Source organism: Bombina bombina, chromosome 3 (genome assembly GCF_027579735.1).
Source record: "Bombina bombina isolate aBomBom1 chromosome 3, aBomBom1.pri, whole genome shotgun sequence".
NCBI lineage: Eukaryota > Metazoa > Chordata > Amphibia > Anura > Bombinatoridae > Bombina > Bombina bombina.
The window spans coordinates 188,766,788-188,789,025 of record NC_069501.1 but is presented as its reverse complement, the minus strand read 5'-3'; the positions used below and the strand labels follow the sequence as shown (position 1 = coordinate 188,789,025).

Sequence of the window (22,238 nt, the reverse complement as noted above, 5' to 3'; positions counted from 1 at the left end):
CTATATAAAATATCTAACAATTATATATATTTGTTAAACTGTCTCTATGCATTTAACCCCTCAATAGGACATGGCTGCAGAGACAACCAGACCAGCATATGTACGTATGCTTGATCACCAGATAAGCCCTGCTCAGGAATTATGTTGGAATGTGCCAGGTGCTCCTTTCACCTATGTGCATATCACTTTGCAGAGGTTAAATATATAGTGGAACAACTTTCATGACAGTACTTATTTTTCTACATCAGAACAAAATTCCAATGTAAACAAATAAGTAAAAATTTAAATCACACTATCGTTCATGCGATCGCGTGATTCAATGATGGGATCGTGTCAGGGGGGAGCGCCTATGATGCTCCCTCCAGCCCTCGATCCCATTCAGGAAGCGTCTATGGCTTAAGTACAGTTCAGTGCCGCATTTAGGATGGCATGGAAAGTCCTAACAGTGGGAAGGGGTTAACAATAAAATGCTGGCCAAACATTTTACTCCTGCTCAGTTCATATTTTTAAAAAGTATAGTGTGATAATATGAGAAGTTTTGCAACACTTTGCTTTTATACACTTACTATTTATTTACATATTAATTTGTACCATAGCATTCTAAAATTAAAGAGATACTAAACCCACATTTTTTTCTTTCAGGATTCAGATAGAGCATGCAATTTTAAGCAACTTTCTAATTTACTCCTATTATAAATTTTTCTACATTCTCTTGCTATCTCTAAATAAAAAGCAGAAATGTAAAGCTTAGGAGCCAGCCTATTTTTGGTTCAGAACCTAAGTTACGCTTGCTTATTGGTGGCTTAAATGTAGCCACCAATAAACAAGCGCTATCCAGGGTGCTGAACCTTACCCAGCTTGCTGAGGCCTTTTTCCCTCACAGAATGTTGATCCAGTACAGAGCCCATCCAGTAAAAGCAAATATCCTGCAAAGAATACTTGCGGATATAACTGCAAACCCTCAGGTGGAGGCTAAGCAATGGGGTCCCTGTGACGCATGAGGGCAATTAGCAGATAGATTTACCCATGAGGGTACTGACATGCCATAACAGAGGTATTCCTACCCCTGCTTCATTTAGTATCTTGGAGAAATTATCCTGCAGTCTACCCTGAGCAAAGATGGAAGAGGGGTACTGGGTCTCAAATCAGGTTTGAGGTCCAAATAAATGATTAGATAGAAAATAATACAATTTTGCTTGCAGAGCACCTCTCTCCTCAGAAGCAAAGAACAAACTGAGTGGGGAGAGGAGGCTGGAAGGATTAAAGCTCTTCTGTGGGTTCTTGACGTCCTCCTGAAGGCGGAAAAACAGAATTTATGTTTACCTGATAAATTACTTTCTCCAACGGTGTGTCCGGTCCACGGCGTCATCCTTACTTGTGGGATATTCTCCTCCCCAACAGGAAATGGCAAAGAGCCCAGCAAAGCTGGTCACATGATCCCTCCTAGGCTCCGCCTTCCCCAGTCATTCGACCGACGTAAAGGAGGAATATTTGCATAGGAGAAATCATATGATACCGTGGTGACTGTAGTTAGAGAAAATAAATCATCAGACCTGATTAAAAAACCAGGGCGGGCCGTGGACCGGACACACCGTTGGAGAAAGTAATTTATCAGGTAAACATAAATTCTGTTTTCTCCAACATTGGTGTGTCCGGTCCACGGCGTCATCCTTACTTGTGGGAACCAATACCAAAGCTTTAGGACACGGATGATGGGAGGGAGCAAATCAGGTCACCTAGATGGAAGGCACCACGGCTTGCAAAACCTTTCTCCCAAAAATAGCCTCAGAAGAAGCAAAAGTATCAAATTTGTAAAATTTAGTAAAAGTGTGCAGTGAAGACCAAGTCGCTGCCTTACATATCTGATCAACAGAAGCCTCGTTCTTGAAGGCCCATGTGGAAGCCACGGCCCTAGTGGAATGAGCTGTGATTCTTTCAGGAGGCTGTCGTCCGGCAGTCTCATAAGCCAATCTGATGATGCTTTTAAGCCAAAAAGAGAGAGAGGTAGAAGTTGCTTTTTGACCTCTCCTTTTACCAGAATAAACAACAAACAAGGAAGATGTTTGTCTGAAATCCTTTGTAGCCTCTAAATAGAATTTTAGAGCACGAACTACATCCAAATTGTGCAACAAACGTTCCTTCTTTGAAACTGGATTCGGACACAAAGAAGGCACGACTATCTCCTGGTTAATATTTTTGTTAGAAACAACTTTCGGAAGAAAACCAGGTTTAGTACGCAAAACCACCTTATCTGCATGGAACACCAGATAAGGAGGAGAACACTGCAGAGCAGATAACTCTGAAACTCTTCTAGCAGAAGAAATTGCAACCAAAAACAAAACTTTCCAAGATAATAACTTGATATCAACGGAATGTAGGGGTTCAAACGGAACCCCCTGAAGAACTGAAAGAACTAAATTAAGACTCCAAGGAGGAGTCAAAGGTTTGTAAACAGGCTTGATTCTAACCAGAGCCTGAACAAAAGCTTGAACATCTGGCACAGCCGCCAGCTTTTTGTGAAGTAAAACAGATAAAGCAGAAATCTGTCCCTTCAAAGAACTTGCAGATAATCCTTTCTCCAAACCTTCTTGAAGAAAGGATAGAATCTTAGGAATTTTTATCTTGTTCCATGGGAATCCTTTAGATTCACACCAACAGATATAATTTTTCCATATTTTATGGTAGATTTTTCTAGTTACAGGCTTTCTGGCCTGAACAAGAGTATCAATGACAGAATCTGAGAACCCTCGCTTTGATAAAATCAAGCGTTCAATCTCCAAGCAGTCAGTTGGAGTGAGGCCAGATTCGGATGTTCGAACGGACCTTGAACAAGAAGGTCCTGTCTCAAAGGTAGCCTCCATGGTGGAGCCGATGACATATTCACCAGATCTGCATACCAAGTCCTGCGTGGCCACGCAGGAGCTATCAAGATCACCGATACCCTCTCCTGTTTGATCCTGGCTACCAGCCTGGGAATGAGAGGAAACGGTGGGAACACATAAGCTAGGTTGAAGCTCCAAGGTGCTACTAGTGCATCCACTAGAGTCGCCTTGGGATCCCTGGATCTGGACCCGTAGCAAGGAACCTTGAAGTTCTGACGAGACGCCATCAGATCCATGTCTGGAATGCCCCACAATTGAATTATTTGGGCAAAGATTTCCGGATGGAGTTCCCACTCCCCCGGATGAAATGTCTGACGACTCAGAAAATCCGCTTCCCAATTTTCCACTCCTGGGATGTGGATTGCAGACAAGTGGCAGGAGTGAGTCTCCGCCCATTGAATTATTTTGGTCACTTCTTCCATCGCCAGGGGACTCCTTGTTCCCCCCTGATGGTTGATATACGCAACAGTCGTCATGTTGTCTGATTGAAACCGTATGAATTTGGCCTTTGCTAGCTGAGGCCAAGCCTTGAGAGCATTGAATATCGCTCTCAGTTCCAGAATATTTATCGGGAGAAGAGATTCTTCCCGAGACCAAAGACCCTGAGCTTTCAGGGGTTCCCAGACCGCGCCCCAGCCCACCAGACTGGCGTCGGTCGTGACAATGACCCACTCTGGTCTGCGGAAGCTCATCCCTTGTGACAGGTTGTCCAGGGTCAGCCACCAACGGAGTGAATCTCTGGTCCTCTGATCTACTTGTATCGTCGGAGACAAGTCTGTATAATCCCCATTCCACTGACTGAGCATGCACAGTTGTAATGGTCTTAGATGAATTCGCGCAAAAGGAACTATGTCCATTGTCGCGACCATCAAACCTATTACTTCCATGCACTGCGCTATGGAAGGAAGAAGAACAGAATGAAGTACTTGACAAGCGCTTAGAAGTTTTGATTTTCTGGCCTCTGTCAGAAAAATCCTCATTTCTAAGGAGTCTATTATTGTTCCCAAGAAGGGAACTCTTGTTGACGGAGATAGAGAACTTTTTTCTACGTTCACTTTCCACCCGTGAGATCTGAGAAAGGCCAGGACAATGTCCGTATGAGCCTTTGCTTGAGGTAGAGACGACGCTTGAATCAGTATGTCGTCCAAGTAAGGTACTACTGCAATGCCCCTTGGTCTTAGCACCGCTAGAAGGGACCCTAGTACCTTTGTGAAAATTCTTGGAGCAGTGGCTAATCCGAATGGAAGTGCCACAAACTGGAAATGCTTGTCCAGAAAGGCGAACCTTAGGAACCGATGATGTTCCTTGTGGATAGGAATATGTAGATACGCATCCTTTAAATCCACCGTGGTCATGAATTGACCTTCCTGGATGGTAGGAAGAATTGTCCGAATGGTTTCCATATTGAACGATGGAACCTTGAGAAATTTGTTTAGGATCTTGAGATCTAAGATGGGTCTGAATGTTCCCTCTTTTTTGGGAACTATGAACAGATTGGAGTAGAATCCCATCCCTTGTTCTCCTAATGGAACAGGATGAATCACTCCCATGTTTAACAGGTCTTCTACACAATGTAAGAATGCCTGTCTTTTTATGTGGTCTGAAGACAATTGAGACCTGTGGAACCTCCCCCTTGGGGGTAGCTCCTTGAATTCCAGAAGATAACCTTGGGAGACTATTTCTAGCGCCCAAGGATCCAGAACATCTCTTGCCCAAGCCTGAGCGAAGAGAGAAAGTCTGCCCCCCACCAGATCCGGTCCCGGATCGGGGGCCAACATCTCATGCTGTCTTGGTAGCAGTGGCAGGTTTCTTGGCCTGCTTACCTTTGTTCCAGCCTTGCATTGGCCTCCAGGCTGGCTTGGTTTGAGAAGTATTACCCTCTTGCTTAGAGGATGTAGAACTTGGGGCTGGTCCGTTTCTGCGAAAGGGACGAAAATTTGGTTTATTTTTAGCCTTGAAAGACCTATCCTGAGGAAGGGCGTGGCCCTTACCCCCAGTGATATCTGAAATAATCTCTTTCAAGTCAGGGCCAAACAGCGTTTTCCCCTTGAAAGGTATGTTAAGCAATTTGTTCTTGGAAGACGCATCCGCTGACCAAGATTTTAGCCAAAGCGCTCTGCGCGCTACAATAGCAAACCCCAAATTTTTCGCCGCTAATCTAGCCAATTGCAAAGTGGCGTCTAAAGTAAAAGAATTAGCCAATTTAAGAGCATGAATTCTGTCCATAATCTCCTCATAAGAAGAATCTTTATTGAGCGACTTTTCTAGTTCATCGAACCAGAAACACGCTGCTGTAGTGACAGGAACAATGCATGAAATTGGTTGTAGAAGGTAACCTTGCTGAACAAACATCTTTTTAAGCAAACCCTCTAATTTTTTATCCATAGGATCTTTGAAAGCACAACTATCTTCTATAGGGATAGTAGTGCGTTTGTTTAGAGTAGAAACCGCCCCCTCGACCTTGGGGACTGTCTGCCATAAGTCCTTTCTGGGGTCGACCATAGGAAACAATTTCTTAAATATAGGGGGAGGGACAAAAGGTATGCCGGGCCTTTCCCATTCTTTGTTTACAATGTCCGCCACCCGCTTGGGTATAGGAAAAGCTTCGGGGGGCCCCGGGACCTCTAGGAACTTGTCCATCTTACATAATTTCTCTGGAATGACCAAATTGTCACAATCATCCAGAGTAGATAACACCTCCTTAAGCAGAGCGCGGAGATGTTCCAATTTAAATTTGAATGTAATCACATCAGGTTCAGCTTGTTGAGAAATTTTCCCTGAATCTGAAATTTCTCCCTCAGACAAAACCTCCCTGGCCCCCTCAGACTGGTGTAGGGGCATTTCAGAACCATTATCATCAGCGTCCTCATGCTCTTCGGTATTTTCTAAAACAGAGCAGTCGCGCTTTCGCTGATAAGTGGGCATTTTGGCTAAAATGTTTTTGATAGAATTATCCATTACAGCCGTTAATTGTTGCATAGTAAGGAGTATTGGCGCACTAGATGTACTAGGGGCCTCCTGTGTGGGCAAGACTGGCGTAGACGAAGGAGGGGATGATGCAGTACCATGCTTACTCCCCTCACTTGAGGAATCATCTTGGGCATCATTTTCTCTAAATTTTGTGTCACATACATCACATCTATTTAAATGAGAAGGAACCTTGGCTTCCTCACATACAGAACATAGTCTATCTGATAGTTCAGACATGTTAAACAGGCATAAACTTGATAACAAAGTACAAAAAACGTTTTAAAATAAAACCGTTACTGTCACTTTAAATTTTAAACTGAACACTTTATTACTGAAAATGTGAAAAAGTATGAAGGAATTGTTCAAAATTCACCAAAATTTCACCACAGTGTCTTAAAGCCTTAAAAGTATTGCACACCAAAGCTTTAACTCTTAAAATAACGGAACCGGAGCCGTTTTTATATTTAACCCCTATACAGTCCCTGGTATCTGCTTTGCTGAGACCCAACCAAGCCCAGAGGGGAATACGATACCAAATGACGCCTTCAGTAAGCTTTTTCTATGTATCTGAGCTCCTCACACATGCATCTGCATGCCTTGCTTCCCAAAAACAACTGCGCAATAGAGGCGCGAAAATGAGGCTCTGCCTATGATTAGAGAAGGCCCCCAGTGAAAAAGGTGTCCAATACAGTGCCTGCCGGTTATTTAACATAATTCCCAAGAATGAAATAACTCCTCAAAGCTATAAACTATTAAAAATGCTTATAAATCAATCGTTTTAGCCCAGAAAAAAGTCTACCAGTCTTTAAGCCCTTGTGAGGCCCTTTATTCTAATTTAATAAAAATGGCTTACCGGATCCCATAGGGAAAATGACAGCTTCCAGCATTACCAAGTCTTGTTAGAAATGTGTCATACCTCAAGCAGCAAAAGTCTGCTCACTGTTTCCCCCAACTGAAGTTAATTCCTCTCAACAGTCCTGTGTGGAAACAGCCATCGATTTTAGTAACGGTTGCTAAAATCATTTTCCTCTTACAAACAGAAATCTTCATCTCTTTTCAGAGTAAATAGTACATACCAGCACTATTTTAAAATAACAAACTCTTGATTGAAGAATAAAAACTACATTTAAACACCAAAAAACTCTAAGCCATCTCCGTGGAGATGTTGCCTGTACAACGGCAAAGAGAATGACTGGGGAAGGCGGAGCCTAGGAGGGATCATGTGACCAGCTTTGCTGGGCTCTTTGCCATTTCCTGTTGGGGAGGAGAATATCCCACAAGTAAGGATGACGCCGTGGACCGGACACACCTATGTTGGAGAAATATATCCCACATGTTATGGACACATCATCTTACATAAAAAAAAGTAATGCACAAACTGTACAAAGAGATTACAACACTTACTTCAGTTTTTGAAAAGTGTGTGGGAAAATTCAGAAGATTGTGGGATACTTGTTGGACAATGTATGGATTTAATACCCTGAGCTGATGGGGTTGGTAGATCATTTGCATGGCAGGCTTCCTCCAAAAACCATACGTAGACTATGACAAACAGAAAAGGAAGAAGTGTGTTAAGAGATAAACAGAGAACTTACAAGCAATTCCCATACACTTGACATTTCTAGGTGTTGCTAAAAAAGGTGTGTTCAAAGGGTATGTCTGGTACACACACTCCAGACTATAATCTGGAAATGCTACCAAAGGTGCCAAAAGCTCATCCCCTGCTGTTCACAGTTGCCAGGCCTCCTAAAATAGCCAGAGAATCATAAAATCCTCAAGTAATGCAGCCATTATTAATAAGATGATTATTTTGCAGTTTTTGATCTAGATGTACTTTGTGTGCACAAATCTCTTTAGTTTAGTGTGGTTATAATCTCTTTTTGTATAACTGAAAAATGGCTTGATTCAATGAGAGAGAGCGAGACACAGAGAGAGAGACAGACAGAGAGAGAACGAGATACAGAGAGAGAGACAGAGAGAGAAATCTCCAAGGCAGAGCACTCTCAAAAAAAACGGGTTATATCACGAACCAGGGTGCAAGAAAATTCCACTCACTGGGTTTGAAACAAACAAAAAGTTTACTAGCGTGACATTTCGGGGTATACACTCCTTCCTCAGACCGCCTGAGCAAGTGTAATTTTCACGAACCGGTCTGAGGAAGGGGAGCTGTCCCCGAAACGTCACGTAAATAAAAGCTTCTATTGCTTATCCTTAAGCCCAGCGAGTGCTGTCTTCTATTACCTTTATCTCTACCTGCATTCAGCACCCTGGCAAATGGACACCTGTTTGTGCTAGTGCACTAGCCTCTGTGAATATACACACACATATATATATATATATATATATATATATATATAATATATGTCTCCTAATATTTACAGTCTATATGCAAAGGCTGTTCCGTAGCATACTAATAAGTAACAGACAGGTGTCCCAAAGACTACAGATAGCAGTATACAAATATTGCTGATAATAAAGGACAGACTTCTGAATAACAGAAGATAAATTTAAGTTCAGGCAACCCGGAACATTCACAAGGCTTGCCAAACCACATCCTGTTCTTTACGGTTATCACTACTTTTGTTAATCCAAATACAACAGAGCCCATAACAGGGGATTTAACTCATGTCATTAAACTGGAAAGCGTATATACAACATATGGCTCAAAGTGCAAAAGGTGTTCTGACAGCAGGTGTATTAATTTCTGATACAGCTGTACAAGTAGACACATGTCAGTAAAACAGCTCAAGCTTTAATTGTGAAAGCCTCTTACTCAATATATTCTACTGAGGTTATGTTTAGTGATTTGAATCAAATAAAAACATTATTTGATGTCAGCTGCCTGTCAGTACGAATACCTAAACAGCGAACAGATGATATGATTGTGCTATGTTTGACAACACCTTCCGGTTTGTCCTCTTCACTGACAAAATATGTTCTTTGTACAAGTACATCCCAAAGAAAAAAATCTTTAGATAGCCAGTAACATTATGCTTTTCCTTTAATAAGACACAAATCTATATTTCTGTTGCTACACTTGAATTAGAAAATACACTTACTACACGTCTATGCATTAGCATTTCTGCCAGCCACTTAACATCATGCGGCTTGAACATCAGGAGGATAACAGTAGTGTTAGGATCATAGTGAAATTTATCTGCAAATATGGACTCTGGATAACAGAGTCTAAAAGTGGTCTTTTGCCCAACATCATCTTCATAGCCTATTACAGGACCATCATTCATTCTGTAAAAGAAAACATGTTAGTCAAAATCATCCAATTAGTCTAAATATAAAAATATTTTTGCATAAAGTTTATTTTAAAGCTAACAGGAATTGAATGTCCATGTAAAACTGAGCCTTTCATGATTCAGATAGAGCATTCAATCTATTTCTCTTATGAAATTGACTTTGTCTCTTAGTAACCTTTGTCCAAATGCACTACTGGGAGCTAGCTGGTGATTGGTTTCTACACACGTCTCTTGATATTAGCTCACCAGATGTGTTCAGCTAGGACCTAGTAGTAGTGCATTGATGAAGCTGATGATAATGGTGTGTTCAACCCCTTTGCAGAAGTTAAACACAGAATTATATGCAGGCAACAATTCAATAATAACATACTCTAACAAAGTTATTAAAAACATAGAAACATCCGTTTTACCAAAATAAAAAATAAAAAATGTTATGCTTACCTGATAAATTTGTTTCTTTTTAGAAACAATGAGTCCACGGATGTCATCCTTACTTATGGGATTACGCCTCCTGGTCAGCAGGAGGAGGCAAAGAGCACCACAGCAGAGCTGTTATATAGCTCCTCCCTTCCCTCCCACTCCAGTCATTCGACCGAAGTTAGGAAGAGAAAGGAAAAGCCAAGGTGCAGAGGTGTCTGAAGTTTACAAAAACTAATAACCTGTCTCAGAGAAACAGGGCGGGCCGTGGACTCATTGTGTCTAAAAAGAAACAAATTTATCAGGTAAGCATACATTATCTTTTCTTTTTAAAGACACAATGAGTCCACGGATTTCATCCTTACTTGTGGGATACAATACCAAAGCTAGAGTACACGGATGATAAGGGAGGGACAAGACAGGAAACCTTAACAGAAGGCACCACAGCTTGAAGAACCTTTCTCCCAAAAACAGCCTCAGCAGAAGCAAAAGTATCAAATTTGTAAAATTTAGAAAAAGTATGAAGAGAGGACCAAGTTGCAGCCTTGCAAATCTGTTCTACAGAAGCTTCAATTTTGAATGCCCATGAGGAAGCAACCGCCCAAGTGGAATGAGCCGTAATTCTTTCAGGAGGCTGCTGTCCAGCAGTCTCATATGCAAAACGGATGATACTCTTCAGCCAAAAAGAAAGAGGTAGCCGTAGCTTTCTGACCCTTACGTTTCCCAGAGAAAACAAACAAAGAAGACTACTGACGAAAGTCCTTAGTCGCTTGCAAATAAAACTTCAAAGCACGGACCACGTCCAAATTGTGCAAAAGACGTTCCTTTTGAGAAGAAGTATTAGGGCACAAGAAAGGAACCACAATCTCCTGATTAATGTTCCTGTCAGAAACAACCTTAGGCAGAAAACCAAGTTTAGAACGTAAAACTACCTTATCCGAATGAAAAATAAGGTAAGGTGAATTATATTGCAATGCCGAAAGCTCAGACACTCTTCGAGCTGAAGAAATGGCAACAAGAAACAAAACTTTCCAAGATAACAACTTAATATCTAAGGAATGCATAGGCTCAAACTAAGCCCCTTGAAGAACTTTTAGAACTAAATTCAGACTCCATGGAGGAGCAATTGGTTTAAACACAGGCCTGATTCTAACCAAAGACTGACAAAAAGATTGAACATCTGGGACATCTGCCAGACGCTTGTGTAGCAAAATAGATAAGGCAGAAATCTGAACCTTTAAAGAACTTGCCGATAAACCCTTCTCCAATCCTTCTTGGAGAAAAGACAAAATCCTGGGAATCCTGACCCTACTCCATGACTAGCCTTTGGATTCACACCAATAAAGATATTTACGCCATATCTTATGGTAAATCCTTCTAGTTACAGGCTTACACGCCTGAATTAAGGTTTCTATGACCGAGTCAGAGAAACCCCGCTTGGATAGAATTAAGCGTTCAATCTCCAAGTAGTCAGCTGCAGAGAAGCTAGATTTGGGTGAAGGAAGGATCCTTGAATGAGAAGGTCCTTCCTCAATGGAAGTTTCCAAGGTGGCAGGGATGACATGTCCACCAGATCGGCATAGCAAAGCCTGCAAGGCCACGCAGGAGCTATGAGGATCACTGATGCCTTCTCCTGTTTGATTCGAGCAATAACCCGGGGAAGGAGAGCAAACGGGGGGAATAGATATGCTAGGCTGAAGGACCAAGGAACTGCCAAAGCATCTATCAGTTCCGCCTGGGGGTCCCTGGACCTGGACCCGTATCTCGGGAGCTTGGCATTCTGACGAGATGCCATGAGATCCAACTCCGGGCGACCCCATTTGAGAATCAGGTTGAAGAATATTTCCTGATGAAGTTCCCTCTCCCCCGGATGAAAAGTCTGCCTGCTCAGAAAATCCGCCTCCCAGTTGTCCACCCCTGGGATGTGGATCGCTGACAGATGGCAAGAATGTGCCTACGCCCACCGGATTATTTTGGCTACTTCGGTCATTGCTAAGGAACTCCTCGGTCGGCGAAAGCATGTCCCCTGGGATAGATGACCCAGAGACAACCACCATTGAAGAGAGTCCCTCGTCTCCTGATCCAGGGTTATTCGAGGAGACAAATCCGTATAATCTCCATTCCACTGCCTGAGCATGCTTAACTGCAGAGGCCTGAGGTGAAACCGAGCAAACGGTATCATGTCCATTGCCGCCACCATCAATCAGATTACCTCCATGCACTGGGCCACTGACGGCTGAGCAGTGGACTGAAGGGCTCGACATGTATCCAGAATCTTTGATTTTCTGACGTCCATCAGAAAATTTTTCATGGATACAGAATTGAGTAGAGTTCCCAAGAAGGTCACCCTTGTCTTCGGGATTAAAGGGACAGTCTACACCATAATTTTTATTGTTTTAAAAGATAGATAATCCCTTTATTACCCATTTCCCAGTTTTGCATAACCAACACAGTTATAATAATATACTTTTAACCTCTGTGATTATCTTGTATCTAAGCCTCTGCAAACTGCCCCTTTTTTCAGTTCTTTTGACACACTTGCAGTCTAGCCAATCAGTGCCTGCTCACAGATAACTTCTCGTGCACGAGCACAGTGTTATCTATATGAAATACGTGAACTAACACCCTCTTGTGGTGAAAAACTGTTAAAATGCAGTCTGAAAGGGGTGGGCTTCAAGGTCTAAGAAATTAGCATATGAACCTCCTAGGTTAAGCTTTCAACTAAGAATACCAAGAGAACAAAGCAAAATTGGTGATAAAAGTAAATTGGAAAATTGTTTAAAATTACATGCTCTATCTGAATCATGAAAGTTTATTTTGGCCTAGACTGTCCCTTTAAGGAACTCTTTTCCAGATTTACCTTCCACCCGTGAGTTCTCAGGAAGGATAGCACAATGTCGGTATGGGACCTTGCTTGCTGACAAGATGACGCCTGGATTAGAATATCGTCCAGATAAGGCGCCACCGCAATGCCCCACGGTCTTAGAACCGCCAGCAGGGACCCCAGAACCTTTGTGAAAATTCTGGGTGCCGTGGCCATACCGAAAGGAAGAGCCACGAACTGAGTGTTCGTCCAGAAAGGCAAATCTTAGAAACTTGTGATGATCTCTGTGGATAGGAACATGAAGATATACGTCCTTTAAATCCTGGATCAATGGAAGGATGGAACGAATAGTTTCCATCTTGAATGATGGAACTCTGAGAAACTTGTTTAGACTCTTGAGGTCTAAGATAGGTCTGAAAGTTCCCTCCTTTTTGGGAACTACAAACAGATTTGAATAAAAACAAATGTATGCTTACCTGATACATTTCTTTCTTTTGCGATGTACCAAGTCCACGGATTCATCCTAACTTGTGGGATATTGTCCTTCCTGACAGGAAGTAGCAAAGAGAGCACCACAGCAGAGCTGTCTATATAGCCCCCCCCTTAACTCCACCCCCCTAGTCATTCGACCGAAGGCCAAGGAAGAAAAGGAGAAACTATAAGATGCAGAGGTGACTGAAGTTCACATAAAAAAATACTATCTGTCTTGAATAGACAGGGCGGGCCGTGGACTCGGTACATCGCAAAAGAAAGAAATTTATCAGGTAAGCATAAATTTTGTTTTCTTTTGCATGATGTACCGAGTCCACGGATTCACACTAACTTGTGGGATACCAATACCAAAGCTTTAGGACACGGATGAAGGGAGGGACAAGACAGGAACCTAAACGGAAGGCACCACTGCTTGCAAAACCTTTCTCCCAAAAATAGCCTCCGAAGAAGCAAAAGTATCAAATTTATAAAATTTTGAAAAGGTATGAAGCAACGACCAAGTCGCAGAGCTTAGATTTAGATGACACATCAGCTGACCAGCACTTAAGCCATAACGCTCTACGCGCTAAAATGGCAAAACCTGACTTCTTAGCCGCTAATTTAGCAAGATGAAAAGCGGCGTCTGTAATAAAAGAATTAGCCAATTTAAGAGCCTTATTTCTGTCCAAAATATCATCTAGTGGGGTCTCCATCTGAAGAGCCTCTTCTAGAGCAGGGGTCGCCAACCAGTGGTCCGTGGACCACTGGTGGTCCACGAGAAGATGTTGGTGGTCCTTGACACCATCAAGCAGGAATTAACCTCCTCTGATGGTGTCACCCCCGTCGTGCCGCATTCTAATAATTTTCCTGCGCAGAAAGCCATTCCACCTGAATTCCAGTAATTGTTATACAGCAGATCAGCCATACCCCACCAGTATATTATAGTATACAGTAACATACAGTAACATCAGTCGTGGTTAGCTCACATACATATTGAGAGCTTTATGAAATAAACTTTATGACTCCAATGTCTGTCCACGATCATATGAAGTTTTGAATAATTCCTAATTGGGGAGGTAACTTGGAAGTCTTGTGGTCCTTTTAAACAATTATTTTTTCCCACTTTCTGCCTCTGTTTCCAGCTCAAAAGTTGGCACTCACCCTTCATCTGTCATTTGGAAGTTTTCTCTCAGTTCTGTTATTGTTAGTTAATTCCAATTCTTAAAAATGTGTACATATATACATAATGTAAACTTAGCTATGGTTATACTAGTTATGTACAGTGTGTGTATATATATATATATATATATATATATATATATATATATATATATATATATATGTATATATATATATATATTATTATTATTATGCGCCATCAAATTCTGTACCTTTTTAAAAAAAATCATGTTAGTGGTCCACAGGATTCAAAATTGTGAGTTTAGTGGTCTCTGAGGTCCAAAAGGTTGGCGATCCCTGTTCTAGAGCCTCAAACCAAAAGCAGCTGCAGTGGTTACAGGAACAATGCATGCTATAGGTTGAAGAAGAAAACCTTGATGAACAAAAATTTTCTTTAGGAGACCCTCTAATTTTTTTTTGGAACTGGGCAGATCGCTCCCATGGTAAAAAGGTCTTCTAGACAGCGTAAGAATGCCTCTCTTTTTGTCGGGTTTACAGACAATTGAGGAAGATGGAACCTCCCCCCTTGGAGGGGAATCCTTGAAATCTAGAAGGTATCCCTGGGTTACAATTTCTACTGCCCAGGAATCCTGAACGTCTCTTGCCCAGGCCTGAGCAAAGAGAGTCTGCCCCCTACTAGATCTGGTCCCGGATCGAGGGCTACCCCTTCATGCTGACTCAGTGGCAGCAGCAGGCTTTTTGGCCTGTTTACCCTTGTTCCAAGCCTGATTTCATTTTTAAAAGCCCATGTGGAAGCTACTGCTCTAGTAGAATGAAACAGGTGGGCTTGGATTGAGCAAAGTCTTCTCTTTCTCTTGGAGAAAATACAAAATCCTAGGAATCCTGATTTTACTCCAGGAGAAGCCTTTGGATTTGCACCAAAAAAGATATTTACGCCATATCTTATGATAAATTTTCTTGGTAACAGGCTTTCGAGCCTGAATCAAGGTATTTATGACTGACTCAGAGAAACCCCGTTTTGATAGAATCAAGCATTCAATCTCCAAGCAGTCAGTTGCAGAGAAATTAGACTTGATTGAAGATGAAATAAAAACTAACAGTTTAACACCGCTTCTCTTTACTCTTCCGGCTTAGAGCCAGCAAAGAGAATGACTGGGGGGTGGAGTTAAGGGGGGAGCTATATAGACAGCTCTGCTGTGGTGCTCTCTTTGCTACTTCCTGTCAGGAAGGACAATATCCCACAAGTTAGGATGAATCCGTGGACTCGGTACATCATGCAAAAGAAAACCCTGCCTGTGTTCCTGTACCGGAACGGGACAAATTACTCCCATGGAGAAGAAGTCTCTTACACAATGTAAGAATGCCTCTTTTTATCTGGTCTGCAGATAATCTTGAAAGAAGAAATCTTCCTAGGGGAGGATAATTTCTGAACTCCAGTTTGTATCCCTGAGAAACTATTTCTATAGCCCAGGGATCCTGAACATCCCGCACCCAAGCCTGAATGAAGAAGGAAAGTCTGCCCCCTACCAGATCCGGTCCCGGATCGGGGGCAAACCCTTCATGCTGACTTGGAATCAGCAGCAGGTTTCTTGGATAGTTTACCTTTGTTCCAATATTGGTTGGGTCTCCAAGTTGACTTGGATTGCGAATAGTTTCCTTACTGTTCAGATGAAGAAGAGAAGGAATTTCCCTTGAAATTTCAAAAGGAACGAAAATTACTTTGTCGTCCTTTCTGTTTGTTTCTTTTATCTTGAGGAAGGAGATGACCCTTGCCTCCCGTGATGTCAAAAATGATTTCCTTCAATCCAGACCCAAACAAGGTATTTCCCTTGTAAGGAATTGCCAGGAGCTTAGATCATACATCCGCAGACCAAGGCTTCAACCATAAGGCTCTGCGGGCTAGCATAGAAAAACCTGAACTCTTAGCCGCCAATTTAGTAATTTGCAGAGAAGCATCTGTTATGAAAGAGTTTGCTAATTTCCATCTGTTATGAAAGAGTTTGCTAATTTCAGAGCTTTAATCCGATCCTGGATTTCCTCTAAAGAAGTCTCAGTCTTAAGAGATTCCGCAAGAGCATCAAACCAATAAGCTGCCGCACTGGTGACCGTAGCAATGCATGCAGTCGGTTTCAATAGCAGACCCTGGTGAATATAGATCTTTTTAAGTAGACCCTCCAATAGGAGAAGGGAATACCTGGTCTCTCCCATTCCTTAGCAATAATCTCCGAAGTTCGCTTGGGAACTGGAAAAACATCTGAGTAAGAAGGAACTTCGAAGTATCTGTCCAACTTACTCGATTTCTCAGGAACGACCACTACCGTGGAGTCACAGTCGTCTAAAGTAACTAAAACCTCCCTGAGTAACAGGCGGAGGTGTTCTAGTTTAAACCTGAAAGAGACAACTTCTGAATCAGACAAAGGTAAGGAACTCCCTGAGTCTGAAATTTCACCTTCCGATAGAACCTCCATCTCAGATCCCTGGGAGGGTACGTCCGAGATTGCCCCTATAGCATCAGAAACTTCATTGACCACATAGTTGTCCTTCTTTTACGTTTGCCTTGAAGTATAGGAAAGGCAGATAATGCATCAGAATTTGTAGAAGACATAACAGCAGCTATGTCCTTTAATGTAACTGCAGCAGAAGCTTGAGAAGAAGTACAGGGCACTGCTTGAGCGGGCGTTAAAGGTTGGGACGCTTGGGGAGAAAGCTGCGGCATACTCTGCATCTCATTGTTAGACTCCTGAGAAGCATCCGCCTTTGACAATTTTTTATCATGAACATTTTTAAAAAATAAAAAATAAAAACTGGCCCTTTAATTTATACTGGCCCTTTAAATTTTTAACTCACAACTCTCTTACTGTATTTAAACAAGAGTGTGCAAAAACGAAACTAATACTAGAAACTGGCCCTTAGATAAATCCTGAAAAATAACAGGATACTGTGCCTTTAAATGGTAAAAAACAACTCTAAACAAAAACGTTTCACATTTAAACATTTTAAAAAATAATTTGCTCCACAAAAAAAACTGACACCTCTCCGCCTCAACAGCACCTACTGAGGCGCCTACCTGCCACCCGGTCTCCAGACCGATCCTTCCAGCAAAGTTTCAGGTCGAGCTTATGAACGCTACCAACCGCTTGTTTTCTCAACCATGCAGTTCTAGCATAACACCCGATGTCCTGATAAATGAACAGTAGAGATGCCTGAACGTAATCGGAACTCCGGAACAGATGCCCAGATACACTGCACGGCGTCTCTAGACAAGTCTAAAGCGCGCAAAAAGTAGCCCCGCCCATCGTGGGCGTCAAAAATGTACACAGCTTCTCAGCTAAGTTTTAATAAAAATAACCGATAGTCCAACCTTAGCCCAGTGCCTGAACAAATGCGGTCATTGCAGGAAGGCCCTCTATACATAAGGAGCCCATGTTCCCAAGCAAAATAAATGTATATAAACGAATAAGTGCAGAATCCTTTCTGAGTCCATTGGAATTGTGCCCCAGAATAACAAAGACTGCACTTACCTTAATGCTGTTCGACAGCAGGACAGCTCCAACAGATTTAAGAGGTCCTTTCCCTCCTATAGCCCTGTGGAAAAAGATAGGGTCTGAGTTAGATATTGCTTAGGCCATCATAAGAAGGGCAGCATCACAGTATGGGAGGCGCAGTGAGAATTATGTCCCACCAGTTCCCATTGCTCTAAAGCCACCAAAAGCTCTACTGAAGAGACTGATATGGACTACGGCTACACCCTAGGACAAAGCAGCACTCTCTGGCACTGCTTAAAAAATAATAAACTCTTGATTGAAGAATCTAATCTAACACCTCACTTTACCTCTTCCTATCACTAACGTAGGCAAAGAGAATGACTGGAGTGGGAGGGAAGGGAGGAGCTATATAACAGCTCTGCTGTGGTGCTCTTTGCCTCCTCCTGACCAGGAGGCGTAATCCCATAAGTAAGGATGAAATCCGTGTACTCATCATGTCTTTATAAAAAAAAAAAAAAAATACCCCCCCCCCCCCAAAAAAAAAACAACAAGAAAAATGGAATATATGGATATACGTATTTGGTTAGAGCGAGAGAGGGGACTGGACCTTGCCATTAACCAAGATTTGATTAACATATAATTATGCTCATTATTAACATATGCCACATTCTGCAAACAAGGCATTGCAAGAGGCTAGGCCTTCTGATGATTTAGTGTAGTGTTAATGGTGATGATGTAATATTGTGTTCTATATAGTGAGCTGTGTGATTATTGCTTCTGGTCTCTGAACTGATCATTTATAGCTGAAATGTCCTTAGACCTCTTGATACAGTTCTTCCATTTACTTGAAAGTGGATTGAAAGTGAAGAATGAAGTATGATAAAGTGATTGCCTCAGCACAAAAGGGGTTAATGGCAACAGGATTGAAAGTGAAGAATGATAAAGTGATTGCCTCAGCACAAAAGGGGTTAATGGCACTTGACTGACTGCAAAAGGATATAAAAGCTGCATTGACCTTTCCAGAATTAAAGCCTGTAACCATTCTGTTTGGCCAATTAGCCAACTGAGCTAACTTCTTGACTCTTATTAGAAGAGGTGATTAGTTCATGTCATCTCCCACTCACTGTGTTAAAGCTTAAAGTGAAAGTCAATCCTAGAGTTTGTGAAACACTAGGATTTACCATTGGAACAAGCGTTGCCGTTCTAAGCTGCTCAGGCAGCCCATGGCAGATAGCTGTTTTGCTAAGAGATTAAGTTTTCACCTCTTAGCCAATAGCCGTGCGGGAAATCCGGATTGGCGCCGTTTGGAGCCGGATTTTCCGTTTCACAAACGCTAGGATTGACTTTCCCTTTAAAGGAAAGCAATAGTCAAACTTGAAATGTGAATGAATGCATTTTAGTTATTAAATAAAAGAAGCACTTTTGCAATATACTTTTTCAGTGGCCAGTGTGCATATGCTGCTGGTTTCCAGTGCATTAAACACCATGACTGTTCTGACAGCAGCCAGTGACATGTATTGTGTCAGTGAGGATTACATTTGCATCATATAAACCAGCACCAGCTCTCTGAGCCTGAGCATTGCTTCAATGTAGGTGCACAGGTGCAACATGTGTTTATGTCTGTAAAATCGTAATACTAATAATCAGTGCTTTTTTGTAAACGAAAAGGTGCCTGTACTCATTATTAATTGATATATTCTGCTCAGTAACTTTGAAAAAAAGCAAAGGGACTACATTATTTACAATATTTGATGCATTTTGCAGCCCCCTCTTGTGAAAACTAGAGTATTTACATGATGATTACAAATATTACCTAATATGAGTTGGCAGAGGTGGGGGCACTCAGTACCGGTGAGTACCCCCACAAAAAACATAATTTATGCTTACCTGATAAATTCCTTTCTTCTGTAGTGTGATCAGTCCACGGGTCATCATTACTTGTGGGATATTAACTGCTCCCCTACAGGAAGTGCAAGAGGATTCACCCAGCAGAGTTGCTATATAGCTCCTCCCCTCTACGTCACCTCCAGTCATTCGACCAAGGACCAACGAGAAAGGAGAAGCCAAGGGTGTAGTGGTGACTGGAGTATAATTTAAAAAATATTTACCTGCCTTAAAAAACAGGGCGGGCCGTGGACTGATCACACTACAGAAGAAAGGAATTTATCAGGTAAGCATAAATTATGTTTTCTTCTGTTAAGTGTGATCAGTCCACGGGTCATCATTACTTGTGGGATACCAATACCAAAGCAAAAGTACACGGATGACGGGAGGGATAGGCAGGCTCTTTATACAGAAGGAACCACTGCCTGAAGAACCTTTCTCCCAAAAATAGCCTCCGAGGAAGCAAAAGTGTCAAATTTGTAAAATTTGGAAAAAGTATGAAGCGAAGACCAAGTTGCAGCCTTGCAAATCTGTTCAACAGAGGCCTCATTCTTAAAGGCCCAAGTGGAAGCCACAGCTCTAGTGGAATGAGCTGTAATTCTTTCAGGAGGCTGCTGTCCAGCAGTCTCATAAGCTAAACGAATTATGCTACGAAGCCAAAAAGAGAGAGAGGTAGCAGAAGCTTTTTGACCTCTCCTCTGACCAGAGTAAACGACAAACAGGGAAGACGTTTGTCGAAAATCTTTAGTTGCCTGTAAATAAAATTTAAGGGCACGAACTACATCCAGATTGTGCAAAAGACGTTCCTTCCTCGAAGAAGGATTTGGGCACAAGGATGGAACAACAATCTCCTGATTGATATTCCTGTTAGTGACTACCTTAGGTAAGAACCCAGGCTTAGTACGCAGAACTACCTTATCCGAGTGAAAAATCAAATAAGGAGAATCACAATGTAAGGCTGATAACTCAGAGACTCTTCGAGCCGAGGAAATAGCCATTAAAAATAGAACTTTCCAAGATAACAACTTTATATCAATGGAATGAAGGGGTTCAAACGGAACACCCTGTAAAACGTTAAGAACAAGGTTTAAACTCCATGGTGGAGCCACAGCTTTAAACACAGGTTTAATCCTGGCCAAAGCCTGACAAAAAGCCTGAACGTCTGGAACTTCTGACAGACGCTTGTGTAACAGAATGGACAGAGCTGAGATCTGTCCCTTTAAGGAACTAGCGGATAACCCCTTTTCTAAACCTTCTTGTAGAAAAGACAATATCCTAGGAATCCTAACCTTACTCCAAGAGTAACCTTTGGATTCGCACCAATATAGGTATTTACGCCATATTTTATGGTAAATCTTTCTGGTAACAGGCTTCCTAGCCTGTATTAAGGTATCAATAACTGACTCAGAAAAACCACGCTTTGATAAGATCAAGCGTTCAATTTCCAAGCAGTCAGCTTCAGAGAAGTTAGATTTTGATGTTTGAAAGGACCCTGAATCAGAAGGTCCTGTTTCAGAGGTAACGACCAAGGTGGACAGAATGACATGTCCACCAGATCTGTATACCAAGTCCTGCGTGGTCATGCAGGCGCTATTAGAATCACTGATGCTTTCTCCTGTTTGATTCTGGCAATCAATCGAGGAAGCATCGGGAAAGGTGGAAACACATGAGCCATCCTGAAGGTCCATGGTGCTGTCAAGGCATCTATCAGGACCGCTCCCGGATCCCTGGATCTGGACCCGTAGCGCGGAAGCTTGGCGTTCTGTCGAGACGCCATGAGATCTATCTCTGGTTTGCCCCAACGTCGAAGTATTTGGGCAAAGACCTCTGGATGAAGTTCCCACTCCCCCGGATGAAAAGTCTGACGACTTAAGAAATCCGCCTCCCAGTTCTCCACTCCCGGGATGTGGATTGCAGACAGGTGGCAAGAGTGAGACTCTGCCCAGCGAATTATCTTCGATACTTCCATCATTGCTAGGGAGCTTCTTGTCCCTCCCTGATGGTTGATATAAGCTACAGTCGTGATGTTGTCCGACTGGAACCTGATGAACCCCCGAGTTGCTAACTGGGGCCAAGCCAGAAGAGCATTGAGGACTGCTCTCAATTCCAGAATGTTTATTGGAAGAAGACTCTCCTCCTGATTCCATAGTCCCTGAGCCTTCAGAGAATTCCAGACAGCGCCCCAACCTAGTAGGCTGGCGTCTGTTGTTACAATTGACCAGTCTGGCCTGCTCAATGGCATTCCCCTGGACAGATGTGGCCGATAAAGCCACCATAGAAGAGAATTTCTGGTCTCTTGAATGGAATGAAGGACACGGCATGCACTTTGAAGTTTTGTTAACCTGTCCTCTGTCAGGTAAATCTTCATTTCTACAGAATCTATCAGAGTCCCCAGGAAGGGAACTCTTGTGAGTGGAAAGAGAGAACTTTTCTCTTCGTTCACTTTCCATCCATGCGACCTTAGAAATGCCAGTACTATCTCTGTATGAGATTTGGCAGTTTGAAAGCTTGAAGCTTGTATCAGTATGTCGTCTAAGTACGGAGCTACTGAAATTCCTTGCGGTCTTAGTACCGCCAGAAGAGTGCCCAGAACCTTTGTGAAGATTCTTGGAGCCGTAGCCAGTCCGAATGGAAGAGCTACAAACTGGTAATGCCTGTCTAAAAAGGCAAACCTTAGATACCGGTAATGACTTCTGTGAATCGGTATGTGAAGGTAAGCATCCTTTAAATCCACTGTGGTCAAGTACTGACCCTCTTGGATCATGGGCAAAATTGTTCGAATAGTTTCCATCTTGAACGATGGAACTCTTAGGAATTTGTTTAGGATCTTTAAATCCAAGATTGGCCTGAAGGTTCCCTCTTTTTTGGGAACTACAAACAGATTTGAGTAAAACCCTTGTCCTTGTTCCAACCG

The 22,238-nt window shown here is 42.3% G+C and overlaps 1 protein-coding gene across 1 annotated transcript in view; it reads right to left on the bottom strand.

Moving 5' to 3' along the window:
• The window catches only part of ST3GAL6 (ST3 beta-galactoside alpha-2,3-sialyltransferase 6), a gene marked incomplete in the record, with an annotated part of 540,680 nt that overhangs the window by 13,682 nt on the left and 504,760 nt on the right, over window positions 1-22,238 (bottom strand). Inside the window, 2 exon segments of the mRNA XM_053706049.1 lie at window positions 7,257-7,394; window positions 8,912-9,098. Of these exon segments, the coding sequence (XP_053562024.1) occupies window positions 7,257-7,394; window positions 8,912-9,098 (325 nt within the window).